This window comes from Abramis brama, assembly GCF_963993115.1.
Source record: "Abramis brama genome assembly, chromosome: 14".
Lineage (NCBI taxonomy): Eukaryota > Metazoa > Chordata > Actinopteri > Cypriniformes > Leuciscidae > Abramis > Abramis brama.
This window is the reverse complement of record NC_139976.1, coordinates 5,676,455-5,692,638: the sequence shown is the minus strand read 5'-3', so window position 1 is coordinate 5,692,638 and position 16,184 is coordinate 5,676,455. Positions and strand designations below refer to the sequence as shown.

At 37.0% G+C, this 16,184-nt stretch overlaps 1 protein-coding gene across 1 annotated transcript in view; it reads left to right on the top strand.

The window, feature by feature from the left end:
* Window positions 1-16,184, top strand: part of tcerg1l (transcription elongation regulator 1 like) — a 73,739-nt gene that overhangs the window by 20,782 nt on the left and 36,773 nt on the right. Inside the window, exon 5 of the mRNA XM_084134764.1 lies at window positions 2,835-3,011. Coding sequence (XP_083990890.1) covers window positions 2,835-3,011 — 177 coding nt within the window. The remainder of the gene's footprint in view (window positions 1-2,834; window positions 3,012-16,184) is intronic.

Sequence of the window (16,184 nt, the reverse complement as noted above, 5' to 3'; positions counted from 1 at the left end):
GGCTGAGATGTCAAAACAAACATTGACTGTGGTTCAAACGTAACTTGTGAAAGCATAAATCGTAAGGACTTGTTTCAGACAGGTTTGAGGACACTTCTTAGGAGCACAGCAATAATAGCTCCCCTTGAGACTGGGAAAATGCCCTCATTCCTGCAGCCTTTGGCCACCGTATATTTATAGTGTTTCTCCTTCTTCGTTAAACCTGTCAAAAGGCAGCACCCAGCCACGAAATGAAGAAAGATGTTTTTTTATATATCATGAGTGCTAGTTTCCGAGCAGTGTTACTTTTGAGGTTTTACCTCTGCTAAAGTCACATGGCGTGCTGGGCTGGCTATCAAGAGAAGCCCTCAGTGGATGTATAATTCAAGGTTTCTATTTCACGTCATGTTCGCGGAGAGCGCTTCCTGATGAACGATGCATTGTTTATGTGATCTGTGCACCTGTCACTTCATCTCCAGCGGCTAGGTATTAAAGTGAAGCAGTTAGATCCACATTTATCATTACTATCAAGCTAAAAGGTTAGCAGAGTTTAATCCGCAGTCCCCATACCCTTTGCTTCAGCTGTCAGATGACAGAGTATTCCTCCCTCCCCAACCGCCCTCTAAAGCATTCTCGCAGTATGGGAGAGTGGATGTGCTGGAGCGGTTCCATATGATATATTCCCCGGTGGCCTGATTTCCAGTGTGCTACATGTGCATGCTAACTGCTCTGGTTGGCTCTGATCCGCCCACTCTGTACCATTAGATAAAGTGTTTCAGCTGCTCAGCATGGAAGAAACACCCCGCCTGCTCACTCCAAAGATCTCTTCAAGGTTTGGTTAAATAGCATTTCCCTCGCTCAGGGGAGACAGGCACTAGAAACGGTGGAGATGAGACGAGCATGTGTGTGTTAGCTCACCCAGGTGACTAATAAGGGATCTTCATCATGGTTTTGACAACACAGTGAAGTTAGGTACAGTGTAGAGCACAACTACCATCCACTTCGGCTAGATATTTCAAAAAGATCTGCAATAAAGATTTCTAAACCATGACATATGACGCTGTTGCGCTTCGGGCGACCCGAGTTCGAGCCCCGGATCGCGGACCTTTCCAGATCCCGCCCCCCCTCTCTTTCCCGCTTCACTTCCTGTCTGCTTACTGCCCTATCATAATAAAGGCAAAAACGCCCCAAAAAAGAAAGAATTCTAAACCATGAACCAAAGCAAATCACATTGAAACCTTCATGTGAGAAAAAATATAGTAAAAATCATGAAAAACATTAAGGTATGTACACCGTAAAGAAAAATACTAAAATAGTACTATTTCAGTCTTTCTACTTCAAAATGTCACATTTTAATTCAATGTGTCACTTTTATTCATTGATTATAATGTAAAATACAATATATTTGTTGGTTATGGCAAAATATTCAAACATATACAAATACACAAGTCATTAGATGGTGTGGCTGGAGTCTATTCTGGAGCTTTATGGGAGTCACTGCTGTTGTTCATGTTTACATTCAATAGCTCTTCAGGCTTACGCATTGAATCGGTTTTAGATCTTTAAAAATTCATACAGTGAAAAAAATCACGTAGAAACAGTTTTCACTCTTTAAAACATACATTTCTCAAGTAATTACAAACGGCAAGTATCACATTGAAATGAATGTGACATTTTGAAGTAGAAAGACTGAAATGGTATTTTCTTGTAAAACGTACTCCAGTAATCTCCAATAATTTGTATTTCCTTTCAAAAAATATTTTTTTTTACAGTGTAGCTCTTAAAAAAAAAAACACTGGCTTGCAATTTTTTTTTTATTAAATGCATTGGAAACTACGATATATGGAGTTACAGTAAGTAACACCATGGTAATGGATTTGATTCCCAACAAGCACACATACTGATATACATGTATACATAACGGCTATGGATTGCCTGTAACCTTATCCACATTACATTTTTGTTTTTCATTTGCAGCAAAAAGCATTTGCCAAATGCATAAATGTAATGTGGATGAAGTTGACTTTGCTTGCATGGTGGTCATGACTCCAGATAATTCAGTTACAAACCACATTTCTTCTAATGTCTCTAATGTGCAGTTACAGAGTTTGGCTTGTTCACTGACTCACATATAGTAGATATTTGTGTGTGAGGGTTTGGGATTGTGTTCAGATTTGATAAGGTTTTCAACACTTCGATGAAACTCACAGGCAAAGCCCATGAAACATTTGGCAGCCAGTTAAACCCCAGAACAAAGACAGTCCTGCACACGACACACATTGCATGTTCAAACCTCCATTGATGCACATGATGGAATTACAAGAATCTGTATTTATATGACTGTTTACTGTCATTCTTATTTTATATATGCAAACATGTACCCATTTACTTTCTTATAATATTATGTAATTATTTTTTCCATGTGTGTTTTCATGTTGACTACTATGTTGTTTATATGAAATTATATGAAGGCAGATTAAAATGATTAAAGCCACATAATACTTAACATAACGTCTCTAAAACATCATGCATTTAAAGTTGGCATGAAACGGAAGTTCGTGTCATATCTAAATGAAACTCCAACAAACACTTCAAAAACTTGAACAAATACTGTAATGCAAATACATGGTGACTTTAAATAGATAGTTTGATGATGAGGAAGAAAATCCACATCCACACAGACGTTACTGATTTACTGGGACAATTTTCCTATCCCAGTTTAACCATTAAAATAAACATTTATGAGCACATTTTGTTAGACTGACCAGCAAAAGAATGGCCAGCAAAAAAATACAGTGTTATATCAGTGTTATATCCAAAGTCAACTATTTATCAATCTTTATTTGTCTTTTCAGGTTGTCCCGTGGCCATTAAGCGAAGAGGAAGTTCTAAACGGATCGCTCTGGCAGCAGCAGCCATGATGGCGATGGATTCTGACGTGACACAGGGAGCATCTGTCTCTTCCGCTCACCCTCTCCACCTGCTCTCGCTCTCACCGATCAAGCTTCCGTTTCTGATGACACCTCATGCAGGTAGGAGTACAACAGAAAAAGCTTTTATTAGTGTCCTTGTGCTCAATGTGCTCATTTCATGTGCTCATGAAAAAAATCCCCAGCGCAGCGGTCAACTATCAAACGCCACCGCTGTCCCAAAGGATCCTATCCTATCTGCAGTTTTAGGGAGTAACTTACTAAAAGTAGTGATTCGTTCACTTAATCACATTGCAGTGACAGCAGCTCCACTGTTTCCAATAGTGAATTTTTTTCAGTTAACATGGCGTGATATAACTGTCACAAGGGTTTGTGAATCATTCAAGAATGCATGGTCATGAATATGTTATTGCTTTTATAAAACAGGCATTACTATTATTGAGTAACTTACATTTTAGACACGATATTGCCAGTTGCATTTTTTGTGCATTTCCAAACAAAGCTACAGCGGAATGATCTATTGAGCTTCCCCAAGCAGAAGTGGCATTACTGAATGAATCTGTGTAGTAGAAGGATGAGTGAGTGGTTTAATGAATCACTGGTCTGTGGTCCGTTAAAGGCGTAGTAGTATGTCCCAAAAACTTGCCTAATTTTCTGCTACACAGTCATAATTTTAGGGCATAGCATAAGTATGTATATTGGTACACAGAAATAGTCACCCTGAATGTGAATGATCCAATGACTCACTTATAAGGATGAGTTGATGTATTTTAATGGATCGGATGAGTGAAAAACTTATAGTTGTTTGTTTCATCACTGAATGAATCACTGTGTTTAAACGAATCGGTTGACTTAATGATCCAGTGACTCATTCATAAAGATAGTCAGTTGTTTAGTTCCTAAAATAATCAGTGTTGTTGACCGAATCTGATGAGTGAATGTTTCAATTTCACTTTTAAGGACAGTTACTTATTTCACTTCTGAATGAATCAGTGTGTTTGAATGAATCAGTTGAGTTAATGAAGAAAGAATCACTTAAAAATGATTAAATTATGAGCAACTTTTTGTTCGTAGCTTGACTGTTGATTTATTTTAGTTGATTAATGTACTAATTATTTAGTGCAAACCAAACTTTGTTCCTGTTTGGTTTGCACTAAACTGTCTTTACCAAACTATACCAGCAATACTCTCTCCTCATCAGTGCTTCAGCTTTTTTCTTCTGGGTCAGATTGAAACCAACCTGCTTTGCGTTGTTTTGTCTAACCCACTTGGTAAGATTCTTGGGTTCATAATGAGGGCCTGCTTTCTCACAAAGCTTCTGATGTCCTAATTGGTGAATTGTAATTGCAAATGCCTTTGGTTATGCAAATGTCACAGTTTTTTAGTCCTGGGTTGTCAGAAATAGTCTGCATGTTGTTTTATTCATTCACTTTAAACTTAGCACGCATGAAAGGAAAGGTTTTAAAGTGCATTCTGGTAAAAAAACAAAAAACAAAAAAAAACTGTTTGTGTACAGTGCTTTCATGCAGACTTATTCGATTTGAGAGGAAATTTGAGGGTTTAATGTTTGTTGGTTTGGACTTTCCCAAGCAATTACAAGAAATGTTGCTGCTTGAGCACTCATCTACTTGCTGAGCTTGTTTAGGTGTTGTTCTTACCATGGCGTTCCCATTATTCTTCAAAAAGTAAGAGTTTCACTTTGCTGAAGTGGACGGGTTTAATTCAAGGGTCAGTGCATAATGACTGAACTGAAAGAAGTACGGACTTTAGTTAGGGAAACAGACAGAGCGTATCCTTTTTATTTTCCAGTCTTTCTTTTTCTCTTTTTCTCTCTGTCTGTTTCTCTTCCTTGCCTATTGATTAACTGTTTTCATCTGTTGAACTTGTTCAGTCCCTCTTGCTTGTGGATTGCCTGAGGTAAAAAAAAACATGCATGCGTGTCAATAAGAGGGTGTATATGATTCTGAGTGCAGATCTATATATTTTATGGGCAAATGTATGTATTTTTCACCTCCAGTCTTGTATGTGGGTGTGAGGGATGAATTCTCTAACAATGTATGTGCATGTTTGTCTGATGCCTTGGGAACTGTATCACTCTTCATGTCTGGTCCACAGAGCATCAGCCCACTGCATTCGAATTGTAATTGGCGTTGCAATTCTTTCTGATTGCAATCTAATTCTTAAGTTAGGAATTATTGCTGTACAGTTTGTGTAAGGGCAGATAATTGAGGTGTACGGCTCTCTCTGGATGCTGTGTTTAACTTATGTAAGACAGTCTAATTAATTAACCCACAATCCAGTTTAACAGGCAGCTAAATAACTGGAAATACCAATGCAGTGAGTTTTTATCACTCCTTTCTATATAAATTAGGCTCATCACAGATTGCACCTTATCACATCTCAACACAACACGTGCCACAATTATCAGGATAAATTATCCTGTTTTAATTAACAGTTCAATATTTATATGTTTTTATATATTTTTGTGTGAGTGATTAAATATTTAAAATGTTGATGTTCTTGGATGTCTAAAACTGGCTATGTAAAATTTTGTATCATTCATTTCGAATCCATATTTAAGCGGTAGCACTTCATTTTACAGTCCTGTTCCATGTACAGCACATACTATGAACTTATTATAGTAATTACAATAACTGGTTAATAACTAGGGACTAATCTTGAAACTGCCTCTATACCAAACCATATTGTTACATGTCTGTTTGTTTTTGGGCTTCCTTTTGTGTTCATTTTGTTCAGTTTCCCACCACTCCTTGTTTCCATCATCACGTCTTCATGAGTTCATTTGGTTCAGCTGTGTGTCGTTAATTATCTCATTAGTTCTCTTTGTTTGCCGCATGTATACCCTGTGTTCTCCCTAAGTGTTTGTCGGTTCTTGTTGATGTTTGTTTGTGTGTTTCTCCAGAGTTTCTCCTAGTTCCAATGTGTTTGTTCAGTAAAGTCTTCATTCCAAAGTTATTCCTCATCATGTGTATTTCTTAGCACCACTATTCGTAACACTTATATAACCCAGTACTTTCTTAGGTAAGTACACTGTAAGTACACTGTAAGTACACTGTAAGTGCACGTACTGTAAAATAAAGTGCAACCATTTAATCTTGCAAAATATTTTATTGCAGATGTTTGTGTTAAGAGCACTTTATTAGACACTGTGGACAGGTCGTACTCTTTTCTTGCAATGGCTGTTGTGAGACATCTTGCTGTCTACAGCCTATACAGACACCTGACTTTTAAGTCAGCATCTTAACTAAGATGGAACTTCATAAGGGACAGATTTTTTTCATAGGCAGCAAGTTTTGCAACACAAAAATATCTAGTTCAGTCATGAACCTCTGTAGGGCACAGGCTGATATGTCCTTTACATGCAATCTACAAGAAATCACATTATTAATGCATGACACTGAAGCTGATTGGCCTCTGCTGATCCAGCAGCCAATGAGATTGCTTGCTCAACATTTAAATAGTCTGGTTCATTGTTTGCTGTAAGTTAGTCCTGCAACACGCTCTCAGAGTTCCTCTGAAATCCTCCAGCTCCACCTGTCTATTTATATATGTCTAATTATGTGTGTCGGTGAAGATGCTTTGACACCATTTGTTTTGTACAAAGTGTTATAGAAATGTGGGAGAAAAAAAAAAATTCAACAGTGTTTGGTGTTAACATGTTTCTAAACTAACTATATAAAACATACAATTACATAGCACATTCAGGTAAAATAGTCCTTTTTTTAATTTTACTGAGCTGAATACATTTTGATATTGAATAAATTATAAGTACATATACATCAAATAATTTCTCTTTCTTTGTCTGCCAACTAAAATGCATTTTTCCTACACAGCGCTACACAGTGCATGCTTTTCATGTGATACTACCTTTGAATTAAGCCAAACAGAAGGTATTTTAGAATAATTATGATGCCTACTATTTGGATCAACCTTCATGATGGAAGCATGCATATGATGCTTCCTACGTAGAGCTAAATAGAGCCAGCGAGGATTCTGTGGATGCTGATGGCAGTTGCACTGGATGCATGTTTTTGAAAGCAGATGTTGCCATTATATCAATGTGCATGAGTTGAGTTTAGTCACTTATTTATCATGCTCTCTGTTAGTGCCAGTGCTGCGGGGGGGAGTCCTTTAATGCCAATGGAGGCGGCTTTGAGCTCTCTTCAAATGCCTGAATTACAGGAGTCCTACACATCTGTTCTGAGAGATTAAGCTTTCAACTGATGCCCTGAATGTGACTCCATTGTTGCCAAACCAAATTTTTTCCTGCAATTAAATGATAGAGGAAGAGTATTGTATGACCAGAATTCGAAAAGTTTCAGATTACAGTATCAACATGAAGTTGAGTAACTGATTTTCTGTGTATGTGTCAAAGGTGTTTATCTATTTATGTCGAGATGTTGCAGAGTAAGTTGAACTAATGTGTTGTCTGCCAAATTCCCAAGGCTTATGGTGTCTATAGATGCATTTTACTGATGTGGGAGAAGTTGTTTTTTGGCTCACACCTAAAGATGTGTTTTTCTGCTCTTTACTTGAAAATCGACATGCTCACTTGTAAACTCGGTGGGGGTGCACAATTTTATTGTTCTGCAGTAAAAACTGGAAATATCTAATCTGAAAACGTACAAAATTGAGACAAATGTGTATAGAAAACAATACATATGAAATCAATATAATATAACTATATACATTGTTGCTCAAAGGTTAAGAGTCAGTAAGATTTTTGTAACGATTTTTTTTTCTTCAAAAATCTTACTGACCAAACTTTTGATTGGAAGTGTAATTCTGTCTCTGACTTATGATATAGTATGTGGATAAAGTTTTTGAGTTCCGGTTATACAAATGCCACTCATGGAGTTTTCATGACTTATACAAGGTGTGACCCACCAAAAGCCAAAGGTCAAAATTTATACAAGCCGGGCTGCTGAATGAGGGGGCAATTATGCAAAGTACATTGTGTCTGATAACAGCAGTATTAGTAGGTCATGATTTACATAAGAAGTGTCTTTACTGCTTGGGCATAGAGATAACACTTTGGAGATTAATTTGGCGTTTTCTGAGAATTCTGATAAACACCTTCACTGATAAATCTTCAAATTTAGCTCTGTCTCTGTGTGTGTCTCTCTCTTGAGAAGTCCTGCTAATTTTCCTAATTACAAACTTATCTCAGAACAGTAGTGGGCCGGTCCAGGGGTCAAACTGATTAGATGCCATAACTACATCAAATGCGTGTTGACCTTATTATTTTTAACAAGCAAGATATTTTATTGTATTAGTAGATGTTTTAACCAGTGCCTACTTCTTTTTTATTGCCTCTTTAAAGGCTAACATGGATTTATATTTTTTTGCTATCTTTTGGCTTTCTCAACTCAAAATATAATCAATTAAATGGGCCCTCCTAAATATTTAAAGGTGCACTGTGTAATTTGTAGCGGCATCTAGTGGTGAGGTTGTGAATTGCAACCAACAGAAGTTACGGTGGCCGACAGGAAAATATGTCATCGTCTGAGACAGCAGAGTAACCAGTTAAGCAATGAGGTTTCGTTATAAAGATAAATTAAGAAATAAGGTTTACTTAATTATTCAGTAAAACGATATGTTCTTGCGAATATTATTGTTACTTGTTCATCATTGTGTCAAGTGTTGACACAGACTTTAGTATTGAGTATGCGCTGACTTTAGCTAGCTTCTTTGCACGAAGAACAACATAGTGACGAAACACGTTTGTCCATTTAGGGCCACTGTAGAAACATGTCAGAGACCCGCGGTGTACTGTATGTAGATAGAAATGGCTCATTCTAAGGTAATAAAAACATAACGGTTCATTAAATAAGGTCTTTATACACCACTGAAAACATAGTTATGTATATGATATTGAATTTCTGTCAACTGATCCTCCTAAATATTACACAATGCACCTTTAACACTGATACAGATTTTGTTTTTTTTGAAAGACGTTGATACTTTTAAATTGAATTGTCATAAGTGACAGTAAAGACATTTATAATGTTATAAAGCATTTCTATTTAAAATAATGCTGCTCCTTTGAACTTTCTATTCATCAAAGAATCCACATTGATAATAATAAGAAATGTGTATTGAGCAGCGAATCAGCATAGAATGATTTCTGAAGGATCATGTGACTGAAGACTGAAGGAAAATTCAATTTTGGTCTAAGGAATAAGTTACACTTTTTAAAAATATATTAAATAGAAAACAGTTACTTTAAACTGTAATAATATTTCACAATATTACTGTTTTTCTTTATTTTTGAGCATTTGACACTTTCAAAAACATAAACAAATCACACTGTAAAAAAAGAAAAGTTGACTTCACTTAAAATTATAAGGCAACTTGCTGCACAGATTTTTTTGAGTTGACTCAACTAAAACATCTCTATAGTTGAGTTGACTCAACTATAACATCTCCAGTTGAGTAAACTCTATTAGTTGAGTCAACTAAAAAAATCTGTGCAGCAAGTTGCCTTATAATTTTAAGTTAAGTCAACTTTTCTTTTTTTACAGTGCACACAAACCTCAGACTTGTAGATTTTGTCCAGTTTCTGCTCAGACAGTGATTGAACTGGCTCTCAGCTCTCAGCTCTCAGCTCTCAGCTCTTCCACCTCATGGACTCGTGGACAGCTTGTACTACTCTTGTTCACACTGATCAGGTCAGCCTTAAAGCTTTAATTGATTGAAAAGGTCACCGCAGAGCGATAAAGAGCGAGAGAGATGAAGATGATTAAAGTGGAGAGGTCTCTAGCACAGCTTTCATTAATATTATGCACTCTGACTGGACTAAGAGAGATTCACTAATGACTCTAAGGACGCTCGCTATGAATTCTGTACCATATTTAGATGAGCAGTTTGCCCCCTGGAAACTCCCTGCGTGGAGCCCCGATTTAGCAAATCTATCAAAGTTGTCATTATACCTTAAAATTCCTTCAATGATAAAATACTCTCTGCTGTTCTAGTTTCATACAAAATACATCCATATGGTTGATTCCAACCAATGGTGTGAATTTGGAGTGTTTTTTCACAAATAGCAGACAGGGTAAATAAGAATAATATTCTGTTCTGTTCAATATTCTGTAATATTCATATTATGTATAAGTACAATAGGATGTTGATATACAGTGAGGAAAATAAGTATTTGAACACCCTGCTATTTTGCAAGTTCTCCCACTTGGAAATCATGGAGGGGTCTGAAATTGTCATCGTAGGTGCATGTCCACTGTGAGAGACATAATCTAAAAAAAAAAAATCCAGAAATCACAATATATGATTTTTTAACTATTTATTTCTATGATACAGCTGCAAATAAGTATTTGAACACCTGTCTATCAGCTAGAATTCTGACCCTCAAAGACCTGTTAGTCTGCCTTTAAAATGTCCACCTCCACTCCATTTATTATCCTAAATTAGATGCACCTGTTTGAGGTTGTTAGCTGCATAAAGACACCTGTCCACCCCATACAATCAGTAAGAATCCAACTACTAACATGGCCAAGACCAAAGAGCTGTCCAAAGACACTAGAGACAAAATTGTACACCTCCACAAGGCTGGAAAGGGCTACGGGGAAATTGCCAAGCAGCTTGGTGAAAAAAGATCCACTGTTGGAGCAATCATTAGAAAATGGAAGAAGCTAAACATGACTGTCAATCTCCCTCGGACTGGGGCTCCATGCAAGATCTCACCTCGTGGGGTCTCAATGATCCTAAGAAAGGTGAGAAATCAGCCCAGAACTACACGGGAGGAGCTGGTCAATGACCTGAAAAGAGCTGGGACCACCGTTTCCAAGGTTACTGTTGGTAATACACTAAGACGTCATGGTTTGAAATCATGCATGGCACGGAAGGTTCCCCTGCTTAAACCAGCACATGTCAAGGCCCGTCTTAAGTTTGCCAATGACCATTTGGATGATCCAGAGGAGTCATGGGAGAAAGTCATGTGGTCAGATGAGACCAAAATATAACTTTTTTATCATAATTCCACTAAACGTGTTTGGAGGAAGAAGAATGATGAGTACCATCCCAAGAACACCATCCCTACTGTGAAGCATGGGGGTGGTAGCATCATGCTTTGGAGGTGTTTTTCTGCACATGGGACAGGGCGACTGCACTGTATTAAGGAGAGGATGACCGGGGCCATGTATTGCGAGATTTTGGGGAACAACCTCCTTCCCTCAGTTAGAGCATTGAAGATGGGTCGAGGCTGGGTCTTCCAACATGACAATGACCCCAAGCACACAGCCAGGATAACCAAGGAGTGGCTCTGTAAGAAGCATATCAAGGTTCTGGCGTGGCCTAGCCAGTCTCCAGACCTAAACCCAATAGAGAATCTTTGGAGGGAGCTCAAACTCCGTGTTTCTCAGCGACAGCCCAGAAACCTGACTGATCTAGAGAAGATCTGTGTGGAGGAGTGGGCCAAAATCCCTCCTGCAGTGTGTGCAAACCTGGTGAAAAACTACAGGAAACGTTTGACCTCTGTACCAAATATTAACATTGATTTTCTCAGGTGTTCAAATACTTATTTGCAGCTGTATCATACAAATAAATAGTTAAAAAATCATACATTGTGATTTCTGGATTTTTTTTTTTAGATTATGTCTCTCACAGTGGACATGCACCTACGATGACAATTTCAGACCCCTCCATGATTTCTAAGTGGGAGAACTTGCAAAATAGCAGGGTGTTCAAATACTTATTTTCCTCACTGTATATATATATATATATATATATATATATATATATATATATATATATATATATATATATATATATATATATATATACAGTGCAATGCATACGTTAATACACCCATGCTAAAGTAATATTTTGGAAATTGAACTTAATGCCTTAATTTAAAAAATTAGGAAAAATCCAACCTTTTAGGACACCAATTTTCTTTGTGAATGAATAATGTATCGTAAATAAATAAATGTTCTTCCTTAAAATACATGGTGCATAAGTGTGTACACCCCTATGTTAAATTCCCATAGAGGCAGGCAGATTTTTCATCATCACATAGCCTTCACCATACCTAGAGATTGGCATGGGGTACTTTCCATAAGATCATCTCTCAATGCAAATCAAACTAGCTTTTAGGCTAACTGAAATAAAACCATGCCAATCTCTAGGTATGGTGAATGCTATGTGATGATGTGGGGCTATTTTAATTCCAAAGGCCAAGGGAACTTTATCAGGATGCATAGTATCCTAAAAATTAATTTAAAAAAAATACTTAAAAATAAAAATCTGCCTGCCTCTATGGGAATTTAACATAGGGGTGTACACACTTATGCACCATGTATTTTAAGGAAGAACATTTATTTATTTACGATACATTATTCATTCACAAAGAAAATTGGTGTCCTAAAAGGTTGGATTTTTCCTAATTTTTTAAATTAAGGCATTAAGTTCAATTTCCAAAATATGATTTTTTATTCCTCTTTTTAGTCAACTTTAGCATGGGTGTATTAACTTATGCATTGCACTGTATATACAAAACAAAACAAAAGTTGTTGATCTCAATAATTAACAATGTTAATTCATAGTATTAATAATATTAATATTTAATAATACTGAATAAACAATATTTGTGTTTATTAATATTATCATTATTATTCATTATTTTTTAGAATAATTACAAATCTTTACAAATCTTTTATTCACAGTGTGATGCTGAATGGCACACATTATTTAATTATATTAATAATAATAGATGAATTAATAAAATAATGTGTGCCATTCAGCATCACACTGTGAATAAAAGATTTGTCACTCTTATTTCCATGTTTTGGCATCACACTCACGCACAGCAACATTACCTGTAATTTGTTTCTGAACAACTGCACATTTGTGTCAGTGGAGGCTGAACTCGCCACAGCGCTCTCGTTTCAACACTTTGTTTGCTGTGTTTTATTAATGATAATGTGTAATGTGATTCACTTGAAAAGAATGAACACAGACAGAAAAAGTATTGAATCCTCTACATGAATTCAGGATGTTCTTTTTTTTAACAGACATGTCTAGAAATGGTACACTGGTAATTATCCAAGCCCTGGTTTGCCTTCTATTAAAAGCCTGCGTCTGATGTGTTCGCAAGTAAGAGCAGATTTATGCCACGGAGCCTTTGATTTATGAAATCTCAATCATTAGCTCTATACGGCTTGCCAAGCAGGATCTCATATAATGAAATATTCTTATTCCAGGGCATAAAGACTAGTTAGTATAACTATCAGTACTTTAATTGTGTGATAATGCGATAGTCTATTTAGCAGTTTTGAATTTCTTATTACACTGATGCCATTATTATGAATCTTATCCTTTAGATAAAATAATCAAATGCGATGAAGTATCTTCCATTTGTGAAGTTTTAATTTATTGGATTATAAAAAAAAAAAAAAAAAAGGCATTTAAACCATTTTTGGAATCTAATTTCCAGCAAAATATGTATATTGTCATACAATTACTCATTCCATGGTATAAAATTTTAGTCAAACTTTAGATGTTTGTATCTTCTAAATAGCTGGTCACCATGGTGGATGAATTTATTTTCTGAACTTCAGACAGAGCCGATAATTACCATTTTCTCTGAAGGAATATGCTATTGACAATTCGAGAAAGCCCTCCTGTAGATCACTGAGACATTGATTCTCACGTTGGGCTGAACAGTTGGAGACTTTACAGATTTACTGCAAACCAGTTTCCCATAGCACTCAGATTTACTCACCAACACCCAAATCAATTTAGCCTGTCAAGTTCCCAGCTTCTCTGAGTCGCCGAATAAAACTCTTATCGCTTCTCCGTTCCTACCGTCTCCCTTTTTTAATGTGAGGTCATATCTTATCTCGATAGATGCCCTCACAATTTCTAAAATAAGTGAACTCCACCAGTATCTTATCGTTTGGATGGAGAAAAGAAAGCTATTAGCAGTGCCTCCTGGTCCGCTGAAAGAATTCTGAACTCTTCTTAAGACTTTTGAAGAGGGTCACTCCTTTCCTCTGTATCTGTCCCTTTGTAAGCCTCCACATTAAAATTCCCTTTCAAATTTTTTTATCATCAAAAGGTGGGGGGAAACCTTTTGAATCTTCAAGCTGTGCTTCTGATTGGTTGTCAAAGTAGATGAGGGTCTAATCTCTGTGGGTGATGTCCTAATCTCTGCCCTCTGTTTAGCTTTTCACTCCGGTTCCTCAGCGGAATATACTCAAGTCCGCTTCAAGGAGAGTCTTGAACACACCACTTCACGGCCTGTTTGAAAGTAAAATCACGAATGAGATCTCGGAAACATTGCAAAACAGCAGCAGCATGTCTTGACTTTTTGGGTTCGCATGTTTATACCAGGATATCATCTGTGCTCATATACATTCTAAAGACAGAATCATGAATAAAAGCAAGCAGGCACGGTAGAGGTGGAGTTAATAGCAGGTGTTATATGCAGGAATGGACCTTTATCTTTACATAATGTGTCGTAGTCTAGGTTTGTGCAGCAGTGTATCCACCAAGCACCATAAAACACTACTGTGATCAAGGATGCTGAAGTGTTGAATAATGTATTAAATGACTGCCCTACTCTAGAATGAAGTGACATGTGTTGCTTTGGAGGCTTGGGTTCTCACCAGGAGTCTCTTTTCACTGTGTGCTGACGGTGAATATGAAATCTCATGCAACCAGTGTGTCAATAGTTTAAAAAAAAAAAAAAAAAACCTCATCTGTAATCAGATTACTGTCATTTAAATGAGGCTGGTTTTTCCTCACATCATTAGCTTCAACCCTCACACTAGTTCTGTGCAATTAAGTGGGGAGCTGAGGAGCTTAATTTTAATTATGTAATATGTCATCATTATTATATTTTAATATTTGTTTCAGTGTACTTGATAAGTAGCTTGGGTGCTCTGATTATGATAGACAGGACCCTTGGTGTGGCGATGCTTAGTTGAAATTCCATGCAATTTAGTACTGGTGTGCTGAACCTGAACCAAACTCGACTAGTTAAAGCGAGGGTTGTATTGGGATTTTTGAAATTCATTGGTGATTCTGGTGCCCATCAGCTGAACGACTGAACAACTCTGCATTCAAGTTATAGCAGAGTGTCGTTCCAGGTCATTCTTACCTCTGCTTGTACAGTAAGATACTTTTTTGCAATTCTACACATAAAATGTCCTTATAGCTGACAGATATCACTAAAATAGGTGTCTCTAGAAATCAGACCTGTCTCTGTGACAGAACTAGACTCTGTTAACAGCAAAATGAAGTGAGTGAAGGGAGAAGCCCACACTTTTTAATTCAGAAACTCTCTCTGCCTGTTGAATGATTTTGTGCGTTGGAGCTGCTGACATCTGACACGTCCGTTATCAAGCTGGTGGAAGTTAGTAAAGTGGCAGAAATTGCTTACCCGCTGATCTCTTTAGATATTATATTATTTGGAACGAACCGCGGTACTTTTGTGTCTTTAACATGAGTACCATCGTGAGTACTAGAGAGTACAGCTGTTTACCTCTGTATGTAATGGAGGAGAAGGCGCCATTTTCTTTGTGCTTATGAAATATTTGTCTTTGGAAAGTAAAATCAAGAATGAGATCTCTTCAATTGTCAATCTCTTCATAAAAGTATTTCTTAAAAAAGAAACATACTGGCCCATTAAACTATTAATATGGTACAATATGCATTAGTTATAGGCCAGAAACTCACTTTAATACAATATGTAACTGAATTGTCCATCAAATCCTTTCATACTCTTTTTTTTTTTTTTTTTTACGACTCTGTGTATAGCAACACTCATTCATATGTAGTTTCGTCTCAAGAGCCAGTTTGCCGTTTTTATCCAGTCTGATTTTAGAAGCAATTTCAAGTCACTCTTGTGAATGGAGCAGCCAGCGGTGACACGCCAATATCCCTCTGATGTTTAATTCACAGGGCAGTCAAATACAAAGTGCTTAGATAGTGCTTCCCCTGAATTCTGTTCTGATGCCAAATTTATCACAGTATTTCTGGCAGGCCTATTGTAAGTCTCCGAAGTGCTGGTGAAGTCCTGCAACCCTCACACACAGAAACAGCTGTATTACATTTCTTTGTGTGTTTTGCATCACCTACAAAGGTCTGTATATGCAGAGCCAGAGCAGACATCGTTCTGAAGCGATAGGCGTTTGTGGGCTGTGACAAACAGCACTATGTATGTCTGCTTCTGAACCCACGCCGATCCCAGCACTCAGGTATCAGACATGATGTCCTGATTTGTATCTGCTCACTGTG